At 40.5% G+C, this 22,761-nt stretch overlaps 1 protein-coding gene across 4 annotated transcripts in view; it reads right to left on the bottom strand.

Annotated features, from left to right (window-relative positions):
• Positions 1-802: 802 nt before the first annotated feature.
• The window catches only part of LOC138826174 (ligand-dependent corepressor), a 97,790-nt gene continuing 75,831 nt past the window's right edge, over positions 803-22,761 (bottom strand). For all 4 annotated transcript variants that reach the window (XM_070021317.1, XM_070021321.1, XM_070021319.1 and 1 more), the window contains one exon: positions 803-15,007. In XM_070021317.1, the coding sequence (XP_069877418.1) occupies positions 10,726-15,007 (4,282 nt within the window). In that variant the 3' untranslated portion in view covers positions 803-10,725. The remainder of the gene's footprint in view (positions 15,008-22,761) is intronic.

Genomic DNA, 22,761 nt, shown 5'->3' with positions numbered 1-22,761 from the left:
CTGGCTTTGAACTATAATCCTCAGATTTCAGCCTCCTGAGTAGCTAGAATTACAAGTATAAGCCATAGGTACTTGGCTAAAAATCTCAATCTTTTATGTTAAAAGCATGTTTTAAAACCTTTTTCAATGGGCTAAAGAAAACAAATCTGTGGACCAGTAGTTTGCAATCTGAGTTGAACGCTTCACGGGATACAGTTCTGTTAGATGAATTTAAGTGATTCTCATGGGCTCATTGGGTTGGTTCTTTTCTATCATGACCCACTTACAGCAGAGTTAAATATGAAACAGACTGCAATGCAAGGACTTTCTGCCATATTCCAGGGGCCCCAGACAAGCCAGAAAGCCCTAGCCTAGCATGCTAGAGGTCCAGAGCTTGAACTCCACTGCTCTCTACACACAGGATGAAACAGTGGCCCTCTTCCAACCTTGCCATGCAAATCCTATGGATTCTTTCTTCCCTCAAAGAATGATTTATGATTGATTCCTTTTTTTCCCCTTTTTTGTTGGATGTGGGTCTTGAACTAAGGGCCTGGTCCCTGTCCGTGAGCTCTTTTGCTCAAGGCTAGTGCTCTGCCACTTTGAGCCACAGCTCCACTTCCATGATTTATGATTTAGAGTGGCACACAGTAATTCTTCTGTAAGCCCCAACACCATGGGTAAGACAGAGTATCGTTTTTGGGTTCCTTGTCTCCACTTACCAATAAGATAGACAGTAGGTCACATGTTGAGGGCTTGGCTCCAATGTATTCTATATTTTCTCCAGTATAGTCTATATTTTCTCCAGTGATTACGCAAGACACACTTTAATATCAAAGAAGTTTAATATGCTGCAATAAAATAAGCGCCTTGAAAATGCTCGTGGAATAGATGTCAATGTTAGAGAAATCCCTCCCACATGTCCCTAGCTCCAAACCCCATTTCCTTAAAACCAAACAAGAACATTTCAAACATCACAGGAAATCCCTTCCATACTTGGATTTCAGTGCGGGCCCCTTTACCAATAACAAGAACACAGTTTCCTACGTGGTCTAACAGGAAAGTAAAACACAGAAGCACAAAGTCTACCAGATTTCAATATTTAAGACTCAGTACATATTCAAAGTTAAAATAACTCCTTTATAGCTATACATAGTTTTAAAGCAACTTAATATATTTTAAGATTTTATATACACTCTCAAAGGTTCTTCAGGTGAGGTATGTAAACATTGTCTAATGAAAAAGTTTCAATGTTTCAAACCAACAAATTCACAGCATACACTGAGTTTTCAGCCATTAAAGACACAGTATTTTCCTACACTTACTAACACAGTGGAAGTCCAGTCCCAAGGAATGCATGCTGATCTTCCAGGTTGTCACTTGCAGCTGTCTCTTTGCTGCTTTTGGAAGGGAACACACACTGGGTACCAGAAAGGGGCTAGGCTCTCCCCAGCCATCCTTGGGCTTTTGGAACACTGGCTAACACTCACAAGACAGCAAAAAGGAGCACATCTGAACACCTATCAGATTGATCTCAGCAATGTCAACAGTGGGAGGAACCAGAAAGATCTTTAAAGGAATGGCAGATTCATTTTAGAGCAGCCTGGATCATCAGCCCTTGCCTTAAACTCTTTCTGAAAGTTTGAAGCCTAAAAAGAAAAATCCAACATGGCACCTGAGCTTGAGTTAAATTGTGTGGGCCTCCTATGATCCCCTGGTCCATCAAAGGCATTTATTGTAGCCTAAATTAGGACCCTGGGCTGTGCTTTTAATACAAATTGGGGTTGAATTTCTTAACATCACAATGGATACAGGAGAATAATGCCACAAGTTCACAAAGAGGACCAGCACACACAGGCACAGGCTGACAACCTTGGAGGAACTCAATTTTGAAAACCATTTGTTCCCTGAGGGTAAACAGCAGGTGTCTATTGAGATTAAGTGAAGCTAATAAGGAGAGTTTTTATTACAAAGTATCAAAGACTTGGGGGAGACTCTGGTCAAAAATCTATTTCCTCCCCACATAATCTACAACCCCCCCCCACCCTCACCTAGTCACCTTCCAAACAACACAATATGGGTCAAATTCTTTCCTCTGCTTGCTTTCAGGCTCCGCAATGGAAAGTTTTATCCTAATGCACCCATCACTTTCAATCTAAAAAAACACTAGTGAAAAATTCTGAACACTATCATAAATACAAAAGACATTCCAAAAGCCTAGAAAACTACATTACTGTTATCCATGGTTACCGGGGTGGGAGCATTTCTTTTTTCACAAAATTTAGGACAGTCACAAGGAGAGGTTGCTAAACAGCTTTAGGAGCCTGCTGAGCTAGGCACACTGGGAGACAGAGGGACTGCCTCTTTCTACTGGCCTGAAAGGTGTGCCCCAGACTCTGGGGGCTATGGATTTACAGGCCCAGGCACAGAGGCTAGCAGGACATACGCTGGCTTCTAATGGTGGGTCATATATAGCAAGGGATATTTAATAGACCATGTAACAAGTTCTTACATTTACTCTATGGCAAAATGAACTCTGCTTCTACTGGATTCGGAGAACTTTATGACTTCATCAAACATTCCCAATTTCTTGATATACATGTCCACCTTTAATGTGTCCGGTGCTGGCAGATTTCTTGTCCACTGCTAGAGTTATGTGAAATGAGGAGTGTGCAGACAAACAGAAGAAAAAATTCAAGTACAACAGCCTCTCCAGCAAAGGCAAGAGGGCTTCGCAAGAGCTGTTCTACCCCTACCTGATCCTCTGAGACAAGGCCAAGGCAGGCCCAGAACACGTCATCAGCTAGGGTCTTATTGCTTAGGGAACAAACACATCAGAAAGAACACCTGGAGATCTGCTCTGCAGACCTGGGTATTGATCAGTTTATCACACACCTGTGTGTGTGTGTGTGTGTGTGTGTGCACGCGCTCACGTGCGTGAACACACATATATAACATAACCAGATGAGAAGACGGGGACAATTAAAGCTTGGATTGAATGGTACATTAAGGTCAAATGTCCCAAACAGCTCTCAATCTACTGGTTTTTGTTCTTTCTCTGTGTTATGAAAGAAGTCCACTGCTCAAAAGATATTTCACAATACAATGCAAACCAACATCAGTCAGAACATGAATCTGTATACAGCACATGTAATAAATATTTTTAGAAAAGTATTTACAACATTACTTCCTGTGAATATTTAGATGAGAGCAAAATCTATTTCTTCCTGCAAAGGTTAAAAACGTTTGACTGTCTAGTTCAGTGCTAAATTCCCTGGCAATTAGTTACCCATTCACATTTCACCTTAAAATCAGATTTGCTTACAAACAGCATCTTAGAAAAACATTCTCCAGCATTACTGTTCAAGTGTCCTCCTTGTTTGTTTAGAAAAGACAAAGGAAGGCCATCGAGAAATAAGCAAACTATGGTTCAAATGGATGGCAATCCCTGCATACCTTGTCCCTAAGATCCCTGCAGTCCTGGAGTTCTCAGTCCAGCCAGCAAGGCACAATGAGATGACAGACAGGGATGTCTAGGAACAGGACACAGGGAAGAGGGCCATGGCCACAGAGCACTGATTCCATTACATCTAGGACTAGGCTGCTTTGAAACGCAGACCAGGACTCCTGAGAAGGAAAGCTGGACACATCTTAGAACAGATGGTCTCATTTTGCTAACTATGGGTTATAGGTGGGACTGGCCACATCTGCACAGACACTTGAGCAGACAGGGAGAGGGAAGAGGAAAGCCAAGGTGCCCCAAGTATTGTCAAGATATAGAAAGTGACATGCCTATCTCCCTTGGGTAAGGATGTGAGGCTGATACACACACACACACACACACACACACACACACACATATACACACATTCTGAGTGTACACACCTCAACAAAATCAATTGTTTCTCCTCATCCCAGTTCTGGGCTTGGATTTCCTTGGAGCTACAACTAAGGCTCACTTCCCTGCACAGGCTGTGGAAGTGAAAAGGTGAAAGTATTAGCGGTGCATATAAGAAGTGGGTCTCTTGAGGCAAATCCCCTGCCATGCTTGGCTGGGCCATACCTACCATAGGATCCACTTTGTTCTGGGATGGGAAAGACAGTGAGGAGTGCTCAGATTCCTAATCCACGTTGCATCTACCTAAATACAGTAAGGTTTTCAAGGCTACAATTTCTGCCTTCACTGTACTGGTTTTCTAGGGTGGGGGTGGGGGGGATTCAATTGCTGAATGTAACAATTGAGAACAAACGGCAAGAAATGAACAATTTTTGGAAAGCCCTTTGACAGTGTTTTTTGTTGTCAAAATAAATATTTGTATAGAAGCATTTGGACAGGAAAATATCACTATTTACAAAGTGAAATAAATTTCACATTGGTGTATATAAATATGTATTCCACAGACTTGAAACCAGTCACTAACATAGTCTAATACAACTACTCAGAATGCAGAAATCACCAGTGAAATCAAGAACCTTAAGCTACAGTGACTCTAGCAATAATCTATAACTGTGGTATATACAAAATTAGGCAAATCTTACTTTTATAATATCATTACCACAAACTAGCTCCAAAACACTGTAGCTTTAGCTAAAACACAACATGAACTATAGGTTAATAAAAGCAATTGGGATGGGGGAAAAGTGTTAACTGAATGGTATTTGGACCCAGCTGCTAAATACTAGAAATAGTCATATGAAGAAACATCTCTCAGGTGACATCTATGTGTCTCATGAAATACTGGAAGGGTATAGGGATAGAAGAACCTGTCCCAGAGAAGATGTCACCTGTAAGGAAGCTTGTGGCGCAGGAGGGAAGAGAAAAAAGTTATACCAAGGATGAATCCTCAAAATGAGGAGCTGCTTCAAGCCTGACCAGGATCAGGCTTCAATGGCCAGGCCAGTCTTGAACTTGTCTAAAGCTGCTGGTGCACTGACGGTGTCAGAAACAATGTTGTGGTTTGGACTTGAGGTTCAGACAGGCAAAAGCCAGTAATTTATGTTTACAAGTAATAAGGTTTGGAGTGACAAATTTGCAAATATTCTAGACACAAGAGAGGAATGAAGGGCTACAAGGGTGAAAGCATCATGCCCTGGGCTGTTGTGAGAGGCACTATTCTAGGCTGTAGGTTCACTAGTTAGACCTCTAGAGTGGAATGTGTCTCCTACAGTCAGATTTGCTGACTCATAAGTCTGAAGACTTGTACTTGCAATTACTCACTACATTTCTTAACCTGTATGTCCACAATTCATTGACAAATACTTGGTTGGGAAAGTGGGTATCTTATCTTTTTCTTATGCACAAGCATTATACAGGACTAATGTGCAACAGTAGCTATCCACTGAAATGAACAGGAGTAATACCCTAAAATCTGAAAGAGCTGATTAAATGCTGGATTTTATGAACAAAGAAAACTTGTGCCTAAAGTTGTCTACACAATTTGATCTTGAATGACTACTAAAGGAACGGTAAATTTATGCTGTAAATAACAGAGTAACAGAGACTAAATAATGAAAATATTTAATTTTAGGTTATTATTTAGCCTATAATGAGTTAATCTTATTAATTTACTTAACCCTTGTAAAACAAAAGGTAAAAACCCATTTATCCAACCTCTAGAATATTAACACCATGGGCAGCTGGCTACTGTCTTAAATGGGTGGTCAGTACTTTCACTAACCTTAACATGAACACCTGTTAGATGGAAGCATGTCATAAGGTGAGAAAGCTTCAGTATCTGTGCTCCCTCTGGCCAGCACCCCTGTACAACTGCCCCTCTAATGGCATAATCATATGAAGAGAAACACATGCCAGAGCACATGCTGTCTCCTGAGCACTGGACAGAAACCACCAAAGCTCTGGGAAAAGAACAGATGGACAGGACGTAATGGAAAGAACCAACCAACTTTGGTTAAATTCCAAGGGCAAAATCATGATCAAGGTCATCTCCAGTGTTCAAGGTAGTCCCTCAGCTGCAACACAACAGAGCATGGAAATACTTGGGGTAAGAGGAGCATCAGAGAACTCTGAGCTTCCTCACAATACTATCTAAAGGAAAGAAGTCAATCTACAAAGCTGCCAATTCACCTCCTGGAGATATCTGTTCCAGTGTTTCAAGGTTGAATTATATTGCTTAAAGGCTTCCTCCAATTCTGCATATTTTTAAAATGATGTTAATATTTTAGAGACTGGATGAATGGATTTTTACCTTTCTTTTACAAAGATTTAGTAAAATAATAAAGGGTTTAACAGTAAGCACGAGGAAGAGTACTTACTGTTTGGGTAAGACTGACTTGGCAATTTGATAAATATAAAAGTGATTTCTAATCTTTCAGTGGATATTAAGTTGTAAGATATAAAACTAATAGTCAAGAGATGGGTGATGACAGCCTATAATCCTAGGCCCACAGGAGGTAGAGATTAGGAGAACCACCCTAGTTTGAGGATAGCTTGAGCAAAATAACTGGGCATGATGATATGTACATTATCATCCCAGTTATGGTGGGAATTGTAAATAGGATGACGGCAGTCCGGGATGACATGGGCAAAAAAGCAAGATCTTAATCTCTAAATAACAGCAAAATGGGCTGGAGACATGGCTTAAGCAGTACAGTGTCTGTCTAGCAAGCACAAAGTCCTGAGCTAAAATCTCAGTATGGCATTTGCAAGAGGAAAAAAAAGTTGGAATGGGAGTGGAGCTCCCTAGCATGCACAAGGTCCTGGGTTTGATTCCCAGTATTATAGAAAAGAAAAAAATTGAGACAATCACTGCTTAGGGGCCAATGGCTTTTTTTTTTTTTTTTTAATGATTAGGCATTCAACTTTATAGTATAGAAACTTATCTTTGAGCTGTGTGGGGGTGAGGGAGGGAGGGAGGAGAGCACAAACACCTGAGCAGTTGACTGGATTTGAGCTAAAGATATAATCCTATATCTTCTCAGTCGCATGAGTTATAACATTCCAAATTAATAATCATTATTTTCTAAAGCACTTCAAAAACTCCACTTTGTATTTGTTGTTGATCTTTAATGTAACAATTCTGAGAGTCATGACCAAAAAGGTATCAATGCCAACCAATATACTGGGTTCTAGCACTAAAGGCTCAGGTAGTCATACAGACATACTGGGTATATGAGTAGATGCTCAAGTTTAGGGGATGGCTTGTGCTACATTAATATGACAAATCGTTACAGCAAGATGAAAATATGCATAAGAAGAACTGCGATGAAAAGGGGCAAAGAAAGAACAGAGAGGGGATGAGGCAGAAGAACTATCAGAAGTTTTGTTCCTAAAAAATGGATTTTTTGTTTGTTTGTTTGTTTGTTTAAAGCAGAAGTAGGCAAATTTCTTTAAAAAAACAGAATAAGTATTTGGAGTTTGGTGGGCCAAAACCCACCACCTAAGATTAATCAGTCTGCTTCATGGACAATCAGTAAACAAATGGGTATGGTTATATTCCAAGAAAACTTTATTTACACAAACAGGTGACCAGTCTATAGCTTGCACACCCTTGACAGATCATCTGGAGGCAAAAGGCAGTCCACACTGGCTGATTGAAACCAAAAGGGGTAAAGGTGGCTCCCTGGCTAGTCTCTTCAGGTAGTCCAGTGTTGTGACAGCACCAGACTTGATGGTAACACTACAGCACCTCCAGCTTGCATCACATAGCATGTTGCTTTGCCTACTGAGCTCTTAGGTCCGTCAATGAATAGGAACGCTGCTCATAAAGGAGTAGTGGCTTCTGTCCTCACCACAGAATCCGTCATATAGTGGGAAAGAGGCCAACCTCAGTTCAAAGTAGCTGTCTTGAAGAGATGCCCCTGATAACCAGTTTGCATAAGGGAAAAAAAATTACTTGTACAGTTATGTGATGAGCAGAGGATCCCAGCAGAAAGCACCCCATTTGTAAAGGGATGACTAAGTGCATCTCTTCACTCTGAACCACTATATAGAACAATGAGGAACAAAAGCCACAAGCTAAGATTACTGCCTTACTGATGTAGATCTAGAATGTGGGACAGGCATCTGGTGGAAAGTCATAATTGAAAATGGTTTACAGGAAGGAGATCTTTGCAAAGGAAGGAAAGCAAAGGGAGACTGCAGTCAATGCCAAGCCTGGGTTTGGGGACATCTGGGAGATAGCTTTTCCAGCATCTGCTATAGGTGCAAAAGAGCATTCCAGAATTGGCTTTCAGGTGTTTTTTTTGTTTTTTGTTTTTTAATTTCTTTCTTCTATGAGCAAGTTAACTGAATCAGCAAAAAGGAGATTCAACAAGCATGAAATCAATTCTAACTTTAAAGTGTCCTAATTTTGTTGAAACTTCAACTATTTAAAAGTCATCACTACTACAGTAGTGATTTTTTAAATATCAAGACAATCCATTGTGTTGTATAACATAAATATACAGACTTCCTCAAATGCAGCCTACACTGAGAGGTTATTATTTTGAAATAAAGTTTTAAAAATGAAAACAAATTTAGGAAAGTAATGGAATGAATTATAAACTTGGAAGTGGAAAAGTTCCACCAATTTCCTCACTCCCTTCACTAACCTAATCCAAGCACCTCACAAGGTAGTCTATAAGCAATAAAGGATACCTCTTATGTACAAGAATCAGCACACCTGACATTGGCCAACATCAGCTGTTTCAGTCACCACAAAACAATATCCAGTGACAACTCTATGAAAAGATACCTTTAAAACCTTAAATCACTTTTAAGATTAAATGAACCTATTCAAAACATATTAATGCTTCTGTGCAACTTAATGCTGAGAAAGGATTGCCAGCACATACACAGCAGTTTCATTAAGGTAGGTAGCTCTTGAATGGCCAAGGTCAAAGATACTACAACAGAGGAGAGGAGAGGAGAGGAGAGAAGAGAAGATGGGAGGGGAGGGGAGGAGAGGAAAGGGGAGAAGAGGGGAGGGGAGGGGAGAGGGGAGGGATGGAGAGGGGAGAGAAGAGGGAAAAAGAGAACTTAATTTAATAGAGATAATATCACTATGAAATTCAACACAACTCCCAATTTCTCATGAATCAAATGCGTTTCTCCAGTCCTATCCAAACATCAGAAGTTTCCACTATATACAGCAAACCTTAAAGAGAATAGCAAAATAGGTAGAAGGCCTATTCTACCATAATTTGTATGAAAAGTCTAAGATCTGAAATAACCTAAATAGAAAACTTTTAAATAAGGACAGAGTAAATGCTGTCCATACACACCTATTTTGGTGACAGAACACGTCAAAGAAGCTGACTGAGGCTTTTAACAACCAAATGGTTTGCAGAGTGGCCCAATGGAAATGTCAAGAACATTCTGAGGGAGCACTATCATAGCCACTAAGTAAAGCCAATGGGCCTATCTCAGGCTCCACCCAGGAAAGGCAAACAGCAATTATGATAATGCAGCTCAGCTTCTGAGCCACGTATATATGAAGGAGTGACAATACAAGTATTTAACCACTACAGTGGTACTAATAGATCGAAATGGACATCCACTTCAGACAAGTACCTTTGTATCAGAGCCCCGCAGCTAGATTTTAAGGGTGTGGCCCACTGAGATGCTAGGAAGCCTCTTCCAGCTTCCAGGTTCTCTGACCTCTATATAATTCTGCTGTTCCCACCTCTCCAAGTCTGATGCCAAAATGGTGCTGGGATGTGTGAGACATTGAGCTACTTTTAAACCATCTGGCTGGTATTAATTACTTAGCTCCTGGACACACTACATGGAGGAAGAAAAAGTATTCTAAGGAAAAACTGAGTCTGGGAGACAGTGCATGTGCCCACACTCTTGCTTTCCTATTACTGTAAATAACAGGTTGGCTCTCTGAATAGGGAAGCGCTGTGGGGTAAGAAAGGAAATAAGAAAGTCACTTTCATCCTAATTGTCAAAAATTAGAACTGTAAAACCAAAATCAAAACAATTTTTTTGTAGGGGGAGCAAAATAGGATGAAAACCTGGTCAGAGAGCTAGCAAGGCTTCAAGGTCAAAAATGAAGAGGATGACTCAGAAATACAGTTTGAGGACACAAATATTTTTTGGAGGTCATAAACCGAAATTAACAGTTGTGACATCTTTTCTCCTATGGGCATAGGATTTAGAAAATATGTTCTCAAATAAGTTTAAAAAAAGTCCAAAGTGAGAAGAGTGACCAATAATGAATATGATTTTTAAGAGGGTAGCAAGTATTAATCTTTTAGAATAATGGTAAATCCTCGTAATTTGGTTTAGCTTTCAAATAAACACTCAAAAAAAAAAAAAAGAAGACAGAGGGAAGTTCTGCTGGAGTTTGCAAAGGGGGAGTCTGTTCTAGGACAGACATGGTAGGGTGGCTGCTGACAGCTCTTTTCTCATGCAGGGTGGTGGTCTTCTTGGCTACAGTACAAGTGCTTGTGCATCAAGTATAAAATACAAGCCTTTAATCACATAGATCAGCTTTTTAGCTTTTGTAAATTTTAAAACAAAAAGGATAAATAAGGCACTGTACTTTTTAAAACGAAAACTTCTTGGTTCCAAGTTTAAAACCCAAGGAACAACCAGAATATAATATATAACTTCCCTTAGCCTCAGAAGAGGACTCTACAAGTTCCCTCCTCTACCTGAGATGCATTTTTTGACATCTCCAACAGTGGTGTTTTCTATTAACTGTAACTTGAAAGGCTTGATAAGCTTATAAAAGCAGATATAGTTAATGCAAAATAAAAGGTTACTTCTATAGAACAGTTTCTCTCTTGGCTGCCATTCTTCCCTTACTTTGCATCCACCCGCCTCCGTTTGCTGTGGGAAAAGTCTGGCTTCGCCTTGAGCTTTCTCTTTCTCTGGGTTGCATTGTTCTCTGGGCGTTTTGTCAAGGGTCTAGCGCGCGTCTTCCCACTGTTTGGCTTCCTGTTGGAGGCTTTCTGGGGCCTTGATGGGGATTCACCACTCCCTCTTTGCCTGGTAGATTTTGAAGGTTTCAGTGCTTCTGAGGATCCGGTGGGCTGGGTACGTCTTTTGTTTGTATTCTCTTTTTCTTTCCTAGAAGAAAGGAAGCTCTTTCTAGGGGTCTTTTTAGGGATCTTTGTTTTATTCTCTTTCGAAGACATCTTTTTAGGCAGTTGGCTGTTTTTGTTCTTTGCAGCTGGCCTCTTGGCAGTAATTCGGGTGGCTCCATCCACACGCTTAGCTTTTGACACCAGGCCCCTGTCCTTTGAGTCTTGAGTACTGCCCCCTTCTATTCTCCTGCGTTTGTTTTGACCTTCAGCTTTAAGCAAGACTTCAGGCCTCTGCTTCCCTTTCCTTCTCTTTACACCTTTAGCATTCTTGGACTTAACAGGAAATCCATCTGCACCCACCTGGAGGGCGAGCTTTGGGGACATCAAAGGATTGATACACACAGTCTTCCGACTTGGCTTGGTTTCTGAAGCCATGCCCAGTGGACTGTTCATGTTGATCAATCGTTTCTGGGCTCTGAGCTTCCCTCGAATATTGGAATATTTTCTAAGGATTCGGGTGCTGGCTGGAGTAGGCAGGTTTGTGGGGGGATGGCTATTTCTTCCTTCCTTGACTTCTTCTACGCTGGCTTCAGAATTAGGGCTGAGGTTGACACCAATGCTGCCCTCTGGTTCTGCTTGGTTAAAATTTTCTCTAAGTTTAGTCCAGATCTTCTGCGTTTTCCAATTATTCCTAGCAGGAGTAGCGCCAGGAAATTTCTTTAAGTGTTTTTTCAATCGTTCAGCCTGCAGTGAACTCGGGTACAGGCTAGAAGGAGAGTACTTCTGAAGAGGGTGTTTGACAGGTGGGACATCTCCTGGCAGGCGTGTATTGAGCTTCTTTACAATGACTAAAGATCGGGTTTCAGTTGTTTCCATGAACCATTTACAAACATTAGATAACTTAAAGTTTGACATAAACAGCATCTGAACAGGAGAAAACTTCTGAACCTCCAAGGAACCCTTACATTTCCGTGACCTTTTCTTGCTTTTCCAAATATCTTTCAGCTTATCTAACTTTTTCCTTGCTCTTGCTGTTGGCTGTGCTTCTTTCTCTAACTGGATCCATCCCCGCTGAACTCTCATATACTGAACATTGAAGTTAGCTATAAGCTCCTGGTTCTCCTCCTCAGCACACCACTCTACAAATTTCGGCTGTTCATCCACTGTGTCTTCATCATCCTCATCTGAGGGGTCTGCACTGTCAGAAGCACTTTCCTTTGGCATGGAGTTTACTTGTGCAGCTTCCTTTACTGCTGTCACTTTTGTAGTATCCAAGTAATCTACAGAATGAACATGTCTCAGGTTGTAGGTTGAAGAGATCAATCTTTTAGGCCTTGCTCCCAATTTTGGTGGCCCAGCAGTATCACTACCTTGACTATTTGACATCCCAGCTGAGCTAGATGAAGCTATGCTAGTATCATCTCTATGCTGGGTGTCCTCACTTTCTACCTCATTTTCAACTGCCTCCAAATCCTGTGCAGGCATGTGTTCTGGCCTGTCTTCTGGTTGCTCTGGGTTCCTCTTACAAGGACTGCTTTCTGACTGGATGTGAGTTTCTCCCTCATTCATCTTAGACTGAACATATACTTGTAGTCTCTCACCAGGGAGAGGCTGGGCAACTGTAGTCATGAGATCACTGCTAGGAAGAATGTTCTCTTCCTTCTTGATTTCTGTTACTAGAATGTTTTTAAAACTCTGCCTCGTGATGATCCCACCTCTTTCATCCTCTTGCTCAGCATCTTTCTCAGAGGGACATTCACTGACAGTTGGGTTTTCCAAGTTTTCTATATAGGTGATGCCATCTGGAATGCCTTGTGGTGTTGTAATAACAGAGTCCTCTTCTTTCTTAGAATGCTTTTCATCACAGCTTTTAGAAATCTTGACCTCAGGACAAGCAGAGGAAGAATCGGAACTTTGTTTCTCCAGGCAGCTATCAGAAGAGGAGGGCTCTGAAAGGGGACTTCGTAGGTACCTATCAGAGGCCTCAAGGGACTTTTTGCCTCTTTTCTTCTTGTCCAGATTCTCTTCAGATGGGTCAATGCTTAGATCACACCTATCTTTTTCTGAAGAGTATTTATCACTCTCTCCCTCCAATTGTCCTGTAGCACCTGCTGCTTCACCTCTTTTAATCTCATTAGGACTTCCATTAGTGAAAGTGCTGCTTTGCCGCAGGAATGAATCAGTATCTAGCTCCTCAGTGTCTGTAGTTTTGACCTCAGTACTGAGGCTTTGGCTGTGATCAGCCTGTCCTAGACTCAGAGGAGGATCCATATCCACAAGGGAACACTGGTTTCCTGGGCATAGAGGACTTTCTTTTCTGCTGATTATTTCGGGAAAAGATTGAGACTTTGTAAGGATATCTTCAGGATCTCTCCTAGAAGTGTTTTCAGTGGTAGGAATCAGATGGCAGTCCTGAAGTACATTCATCTGCTCTGCATCTAGCAGGAAAACTGGTTGTTGGTCTCCTTTAGGGAAAAACATTGTATCGGCTGTGAAAGTGGACAGTGCAGTATTGCCTTCTGGCCTGACCTCATCAGGGAGAGAACCTACTTGGCTGGAGGCTGATGTATCCCCTGATTTGGAGAAACTGCTAGGATTTGGTTCACACATCCTGGGGCAAACCTCAGGTTCTTGACAGGCTTTTGCAGATGAAGGGTCTACATTTCTCTCTTCCCTTGTTATTTTCTTACCAGACTCTTCAAGGTTGTCTTGTCTTGGAGGTTGTACATCCACCATATGCCTAGGGGCTGGAATTATAAGAGAAGGCTTGGGAGTCGAAACCACTTCTGATGTCGGTAATGAGCAGCAACCCTTTTCCTGGGAGTGCAAATTTCTGGCCAGTGTGCGAACAGTTGGCAGTTCACAACAATCACCATTGAAAAAGTACCCTCGAGTACTCTTTCTGGCTGTTTTCCGAGAAGATAATATGGATCGTTGAGTCTCAAAGTGGCATTCTGTTATTGGTTGACTAATATAAACAACATCACATTGGTTATCATAATCATTTATTCTCAATCCTGATGCCCTTTTACTTTTCCGAGCGGTCTTGATGGAATTTGGTATCTTGTTTCTTGTGTGTCCATTAGAAGCTTTGTGCACAGCTGGCATGGGGTTAGGGGTTAACCAGCCATCTTTAGAATGATCAAACTGGGCCTTGTCACTGGGATGTGAATAGTAACCTACCTTATTTCTTCCTAGTGAATGACGATGGTACTCTTGCTTTGGCCTTGTGTCTTGTTCATTTGCCTCCAAATCCTGGCACAAAGGTATTTTTGAACTGCACTGTAAAGCATTCTCTTTGTCAGCAGTTCTAGCTGAGTTGCTCATAAACCCTGAGTCCCATGTCTCTTCTGATAAAGCTTTTAATGAATTTCTTGGAGAAATAACACAGCTGTTGCCTTCGTCATTATTTTCAACTGTCCCTTTCACTGTGATTAGACTTTCTACCAAAGGTGAACTCTGCATATGGTCTTTACCATCTTCACATGGTTTTGCATTTGTATCTTGTTCCTCCTGTCCAGTGGTTTGTCCCTCTGAGCTTTTAGAGATATGGTGGAAACTCGATGAAGAATTAGATGCACTGAGGTATCCCACAGCAGAATTATCTGTTGAACTTCCAGAATCAGACTGAGTAGCTGGAAGTTCAGAGGAATCTTTTTGGACAATGGTAAAGGAATTTTCTCTTTCATCTATAGAGATTATTTCAGGAGGAGGTTCCTTTAGTATCTGTTCAGTCATGTGAAGAGAACTTTGAGAACTTGATGAATCTACAAACAAATCTACAGAAGTAGGGGACTTTCTATCAAGACATACAGAATCTTGTTCCTTATGTCTGCTGATTAGCTGGGCACAACCAGCGCTGCAAGTGGATGTATCCATCACGTCAGAATCTGAAGGCTGCAGGTCCTCAGGGCCTGGTTGAGATTCAGTGTACAGGTCACTCAGAACACGAATGAATTGCTTCTGATGATGACTGCACAGTTTGACCATAAACTTCTCCAGTGGAGACTTGGACTGATTGTTAGAATCTACTGCTACAGGCTCTGTTGAGTTATCACTAGATAGACAAAGAGAAAGAATCAATTAGTACGGTTGTTTCCCAAAGAACCACTGTTTTATAGCATAAAACTCACCAGATACTACTCATATTGTAAAGAGAGTGGGTGCTATGGACAAAATTGTTTCCAAACCTGCTATTTACTTTTTTTTTTTTTTTTTTAAAGGGAGGTCCTGTACTGGGGTTTGAACTTAGGGTCTCACATGTTTGCTAGACTGGCACTCTATCACTTTAACCTTGCCTCCAGACCTGCTTTTTGATGGTTATTTGGAGATGTACTCTGATGAACTTTACTGCCTCGGTTGGCCTCAAACCATGAATTTTCTAGATCTCAGCATTCTGAGTAGCTAGATTATAGGTGTAAGCCACCAGTGCCTGATTACTTTTGAATCAATAAATAATCTGTACCCAATTAACATATAAGGCTAGTACATTATATCCTCAACATTTTAAACTATTTTTTGGTCTTTTCTTTTTTGGCACTGGGGATTGAACCCAGGATGCTATACTTGTTAGGCAAGTGCTTTGCCACTGAGCTACATACCAGATTTCCTCAACTTTTTAAATGACAATATACTTCCTTTTTTCCCTTTTTTTTTTTTTTTTGTGACGTTAAGGCTCAGTGTCTTTCATATGCTACACAAGTGCTCCACTATTTAACTACATGGCTAGCCCTTATTTACACTTTCTTAATTAACCTTTTTTTTTGGTGGTATTGGGGTTTGAACTCAGTCTCACAATTGCTAGGCAAGTGCTACACACAAGTCAAGTTACTAGCCATTTTAACTTTTTTTGCTGTAGTTATTGCTCAGATAAGTCCCTGTCCTCCTTCTTTCTACCTTCTGAGTAGCTGAGGTTAGAGCATGTGTCATCATCATATTCAGCCCTTCTTTCATGCTTTTCAAGTAATCATTCAGAAACACTGTTTATCTCATAAAATGAAATTCTGAAAATATTTACTTTTCCCCAAAAGATACAAATTGTCAACAGTAACTCCACTTAACATATACAAGCTGTATACCTCAATCCAAAATTTTTAAATGTTGCAAAATATAAAACATTTTCCAGGTAGAAAATTCCTTATCATGAACCTTTGTTCTTTCTATAAAATTATTTAAAACTTTGTGAGTGAGTTACTAGTAATCCTGACTACTCAGAAGGCTGAGATCTGAGGATTTTGATTCAAAGCCAGTGGGGAAGGAAAGCCAGGAGACTCTTATCTCCAATTAAACACAAAAAAGCTAGAAGTGGAGCTGTAGCACAAATGGTAGAGTACTACTCCTGAGCAAAAATGTTCAGTTACAGGACCCAGACCTTGAGTTCACGCCCTAGGATCAGCACGCATGTGCACACACGCATACACCCTGCCCCCCCCACTATATACCACAAATGCAAGACTACCTTCATACTGTATATCTGAAACATAAATGATTTCTGCATTCAGATTTGGGTTCTATGCCCAAGATATCTCATTATGCATATGCATATATTCCAAAATCTAAAAAAAAACAACAACTGATATTCTTACTTCTGGCCCCAAGCATTTTGTATAGGGGCTACTCATTGTGTACTTTTGCTTGCATTTAGGTATTCCTGTTAAATACTCATTGGTTTTATGGGAAGTCTTGGTACAGAAGTACTCAGAGAAGCCAGGTGATGGTGGCTCATGCCTATAATCCTAGCTACTCAGGAGGCTGAGATCTGAGGATCATGGTTCAAAGCCAACTCAGGCAAGAAAGTCTGTGAGACTCCTATCTCCAATTAGTCACCAGAAGACTGGAAGTGGCACTATGGCTCAAAGGAGGAGAGCACTAGACTTGAGCAAAAAGAATACAGGGTATCCAGGTCCTCAGTTCAAGCTCCATGACGACCAAAGGAAAAAAAGTACTTAGAATATAATAGTTTTAAGATAATTTTTTGCAAGACCAATTTTACAAACAGGTTTGTGAAGCTTTTTTCCCTTTCCTGGGGCATGGATGAACAGAAACAAGTATTTTCACACTTTGGATACATTGAACAACAGTATGACAAGCCAAGTTCTGCTTTCTAGCCTTTCAGTGAGGCAATAAATGTGAAATTGCAGAGTAAATGATAAAACTTTGTCAATGCAAGGTAGTAGCAGAATGTTTTCACACAAGCTCCACCTATCACATTCCCTAGACCTTCAATGAACATTTTACTACACCCATAAAAGTCATTTTACTTTAAAGAACCCACCCCCACCCCATGAAGTATTTTCCTAAGTTATCTAGGACAAACGCTTAGAGCTTAATCTAGATAGTGAGGGTTGGCAGGACTAGATTCAAAACAGGATATAGGCATGCCTACTGACACTGCCAAGGACTTCACAAACTGCTTTGTGCTTCTACGTGTCTGGGTTTAATGTGCCCATACAGCTGGGAGTGGTTGGTATCTCTCTTCCCTCTGTAGTGTAACTCCTCAGATTACTTGGTTGTGTATAAAACATGGCAGAGGAGGGAGGGGAGCTGAATAAATGCATGTTGAATGGATGTATTTGATATCTTTCTGGGTAATTCTCTTCTACCTTTGACTTTTTCCTCCCAGTAATAACAGGCCTTTAGAGAAAGGCCTACCCCAGACAGCCTGCATCATTATCTTTCTGCTCTCCACTGGCAGTGTGAACATAGGTGGTGGAACATGAGACACCAGGATTCCACTTTTAGGACTATCTATTGTTCACAGCAAGCATATTGGGCAAGTTATTTCATCCCTATGAACCCTGGCTTCCTCATCTGTAAACCAGGACTGAATATCAGTATCTCAAGGGAATTTTGAGAGATGTTACATACATATATGAAGCACAAAAGAACAGGTGCTCAAGACTACTTTAGTTTCTCTTTTTCTAACTCAGGGAGGCTTTTTCCCTCCCCCCCCCCCCCCTTTTTAAAGACAGGGTCTTACTATGTAGCCCAGACTGGCCTTGAACTCATGTTCTTCCTGCCTCAGCCTCCCAAGTGCTGGGATTACAGGTCTGGACTCAAGAGAAATTGTTAATTTCAAGTGGAAAATTGCCTAAACTCATTTTAATTAAAAAAAAAAAAAGAAGCAGCGGTCAGATTAGTTGTATCTGTTGCTTAATCTCAATTGCTTTGGGGGGAGGGGGGAGGGGGTGGTGGCGGTGGAGCTGGGCTCTAATGGCTCATGCCTGTATTTAGGAGGCTGAAATCTGAAGACTGCAGTTCAAAGCCAACCAGGGCAGGAAAGTCCATGAGACTCTTATCTCCAATTAAACACACACACACACACACACACAAACACACACCATAAAGTCCATGACTCTTATCTCCAAAACACACACACACACACACACACACACCCCATAAAGTCCATGACTCTTATCTCCAATTAAACACACACACACACACACACACACCATAAAGTCCATGAGACTCTTATCTCCAATTAATCACACACACACACACACACACACACACACACACACACACACACACACACACACACACACACACGTGGAGCTATGGCTCGGTAGTAGAGTGGTAGCCTTGAGCACAAAAGCTCAGGGGCAGTGCCCAGGGCCCAGAGTTCAAGCCCCAAGATTAGGGGATGGCGTGGGGGAGGGGGGGAAGACTAGAGATAATAGAGATAAATGGTTCTTTCCAATCTAATAAGTAAAATAGTTATCCATCTTTACAAGTCTTTTAGATTCCCATTCATACCTTTTACTGACTTAATCTGTCTTGTGTCTTAATGTGTCTTGTGTCTTAAGTAGTATAAACTGCCTGATTATAGATAGGGACTATATTTCAGGTTTTCCTATCATTCCTCCTCCTAGCAAAAAAAAGAAGGGGAGAAAGGAGCATCATGGATGTTTTGTTCCCAGATTGTGGAAGGTGTTTGTGTGTGTCTGGTGAGTTTTGTTCTGTTCACTCTGAGATGTTCTTAAGTCTTTGATCTGGGATATTTGGTAGGAACCCCATCAGTAGCTTCCTTGGACTGGGAGCCTGAACATTAATACTAACCTTTGTCCAGGTATTATTAAATGGCAATGTTATAAGAGCTAACTTTACAACTCTAGTAATAAAATCACTTTTGGCTAGGTCTCTAAATTACTCCTGCTTCTTATCTTATTATTTTTTCTATTTTCCCCCAACAGGACCCAAGTTTAGATTAACTTTTGCATTTGGGCATTTAATTCTATTACTATTTTTTCATATTTAAGAACAAGTGTTACCCAGTTTTGCATTTTAAACAGATAGTCTTTACCTTTGGTTTTATTCACTTTTCTTTCCTTTTATGGTACAGGTAATGAGGCTTGAACTCAAGGCCAGTTGTGCTATCCCTTAGCTTTTTTGCTCAAGGCTGGTACTGATCTACCACTTGAGCCACAGCTCCCCTTCCAGCTTTTTGGTGGTTAACTGGACATTAGTCTCATGGACTTTCTTGCCTGGGCTAACTTCTAACCATGACCCTCATATCTCAGCCTCCTGTATAGGATTATAGATGTTAACTACCCACAGCAGGCTAGTTAAAATTCATTTTTCTAAGTAACCTTAGGTCTTTAATAGAGCCTAAATGCAACATTTGTACTAACTTTTAGGCTCTCTTAGGCCACGAGTAGGGATTCAGACATGTTTGTCTGTCCTAAAGACCATTGTTTCAACTCCACCTAAGGGAATATGCTTGTTTCACTTTGACAATTACAGTTAGCATCACATTATGTCTCATACCTGACCAAATAAGATCTTTACAAGAACAAAAATTCATCAGATGCTGAAATCACTTGTTTCAACAAAGAGATCCCTTGGTAATAGTTCATTGAATTATTTATCAAGCATTAATATTTGAACACCACTACTAAAAAGCCAGTAATATATCACAGGGATTGGTGAACTGGAAGAAGGGAAATAAAAGAAAAGGGGGGAAGCTGACTTGCAACTACCTGAATTTTCATTCATCTCGTTGGTGAGAAATGGCCTGCATGGCCTTGATCACTTTGTCTATCTTCTGCACCAAGCTTAATTCTGAAGGGTGTGGTAAGAGGATAAGATAATGTTCATAAAAACTTTGAAAGACATAACTTAAAATCCTGTTGTTTCACAACCCTATCTTTAATGGTTTACTCAATGATGTTTTACCAGATCAGAGGTTAGACTCAGCTGAACTAGCCTAAGTAGTCAATATCTCAATACTTAATTTCTTGAAGAAAAACATTTCTGTGGTTAATGTAAATGGTAGACAACCAATGGTTATTTTACAGTAAAAGACAATTTATGTGTCTTGAGGAATGAAATGTCAAGCATAAGCACCAAGAACTTGGGAGCGATGGATTCAGGAATTGTCCCTGATACCTACTTCTTCATTCTTGATAATGACAAAATATATCCTTCTTGCTCGAATAAAACCAACAGTCATAGTGAAGGACGTCTGCATAGAAGTTAATCATAGTAAAGGCAGTAAAGGCAGTTCCACCCAGCACTGGTGGCTCAAACCTACAACTGAGCTATTTTAGAGGAATGTGGTTTGAAGACTCCTTCCCCAAATAACAAATAGAAGACTGGAGGTGTGGCTCAAGAGGGCAGAGCACCAACCTACCTCTACCACTTGAGTTCTAACTCAGGAGGACGTTTCCAGAAAACAAAAGTAGAGAGAAAACCTTGATATAGAGTACAAAGTGTCTAATTTGGCTTGATTTTTAAAAATGAAAACATAAAATCCATCCTCAATCCCCTTTCAAATTATAGCTATACCATATACCAGACAAAAATCTGAAATGTTGAAATGTCTGAAATGACAGTCTGCTGAAAGGTGTGGTGAGTCCACTAACAGGTGTTATGCTCAACACTGGAAGGGTTCACTTATAAACATACAAGTAAACAAATGTATGAAGTGTACACAAATGTATTAATGAGGCATTGTATTTGCAGGGGTAAATTCAAGTGGTATAAACTCCCTAGAAAATCAAACTGAAGAGTCCAACAAAATAAATACCAGAAAACTGGCACTTGAAAGATATGAGGAGGTCAAGGGGAAGGGAGTAGATGAATGGAGAGAAAAGGGAGAGGAAGAGAATGTAGTCATAATATTCAATGCTTATCCTATGAAATTAATAGTGAGAGAAGAGGTAGGGCTGAGAGTGGAAAAATTATGAAGAGGTGACATTGATGAAGATGCATTATACTTATAAACTAATTTGCTGAATGGTAACTTCATTGTACAACTTCTTATATTAAAAAAATTAATTACAAGCCTGGCACCAGTGGCTCATGCTCTGTAGTCCTAGCTACTCAGGAGGCTGAGATCTGAGGATTGTGGTTCAAAGCCAGGCAAGGCCAGAAAGCCCATGAGACTTTTATCTCCAATTAACCCTCAAAAACAGAAAGTGGTGTTCTGGCTCAAGTGGTAAAGCACCTGCCTTGTGCACAAGTTCAGGGAGTGCCCAGGCTTTGAGTTCAAGGCCCAGGACCAACACACACATTTCTAACATTCAGAATTAAAATGAGGCCTAAAACTCTCAAAACCATTCAGTCTAACACACTAACTTCACTAATTAAAAAGATAAATGAGCCAGGCGCCTATGGCTCACGTCTTTAATCCTAGCTACTTAGGAGGCTTAGATCTGAGGGTCGCTGTTCAAAGCCAGCCTGGGCAGGAAAGTCTGTGAGACTTCAATAAACCACTAGAAAAACAAACAAACAAACAAACAAACAGAAGTGGTGCTGTGGCTCAAGTGGTAGAGTGCTCACCTTGAGCTGAAGAGCGCAGGGACAGCGCCCAAGCCGAGAGTTCAGGCCCCATGACAGACAGACAGACAGACAGACAGACAGACAGACAGACAGACAGACAGACACACACACACACACACACACACACACACACACACACACACACACACACACACACACACACACACACACACGAATAGGGATCCACTAATTAATCACAAAATAGCAGAATTGGAAAAAAAAAAAGTTCTAGCTTAAAAGAAGTCCTTCCTACCTGACTTATGAAATGGTAGCCCTTCTGTATAACACCTTAACAATAAGAGCAAATTTTTAAAAATTAAAAAAGAAGTCCTTTCTTTTAAAAGGTCCTAACAAAGAGCCAAATTTCAACAGGAGCACTAAAACAAAATCAAATTCATTATATCAGTTTAGTTAATAATGGCAAGAGGGGACAAGAAACAAGGAGTGGGCACATGAATGGATGAACAAATGCAGTCATTATATTCAATGTACATGAGGTAGCATAAGTGAACAAGGGAAACTAATGAAGCCTTTAAAAAAGCACACCAAAAGTACCAACAAAAATTTGACTTCATAAACACCAAAGCAAAAGGCAGAAAGAGCTTAATAACCAGTCTGTCTTGAGGTAAAAGGAATTACCCAAGAGATAAGCTATACCAACTACCCACAATAATATATTTACATATATATGTATACAACATAGACATCTATATGTCTATATATTATTGTGGGTAGTATATAATCTGCCTACATGAAATGACATCATAAGCTTGAAAATAGCTTTCTGGAATATTCTGCCCAAATTTATAATCTATAGAAACTATAATTCAGTTCTCCTAACCACTTTACCAAGAACCACATTATAATTCAAAGCATCATTAGTTTCATTCTAGTTTCCAAATAGCACAATATAAATATTGACCAGTATTCTCTTAAGAATTACAAGTACTGCTGGTTGCTGATGGTTCATGCATGTAAATCCTAGTTACTCAGGAGACTGAGATCTGATGACTAAGATTCCAAGCCAGC

Source organism: Dipodomys merriami, unplaced genomic scaffold (assembly GCF_024711535.1).
Source record: "Dipodomys merriami isolate MVZ:Mamm:240054 unplaced genomic scaffold, mDipMer1.0.p SCAF_14, whole genome shotgun sequence".
Taxonomy (NCBI): Eukaryota; Metazoa; Chordata; class Mammalia; order Rodentia; family Heteromyidae; genus Dipodomys; species Dipodomys merriami.
Note: the sequence above shows the minus strand (reverse complement) of the source record. Positions and strands in the feature narration are given on the sequence as shown.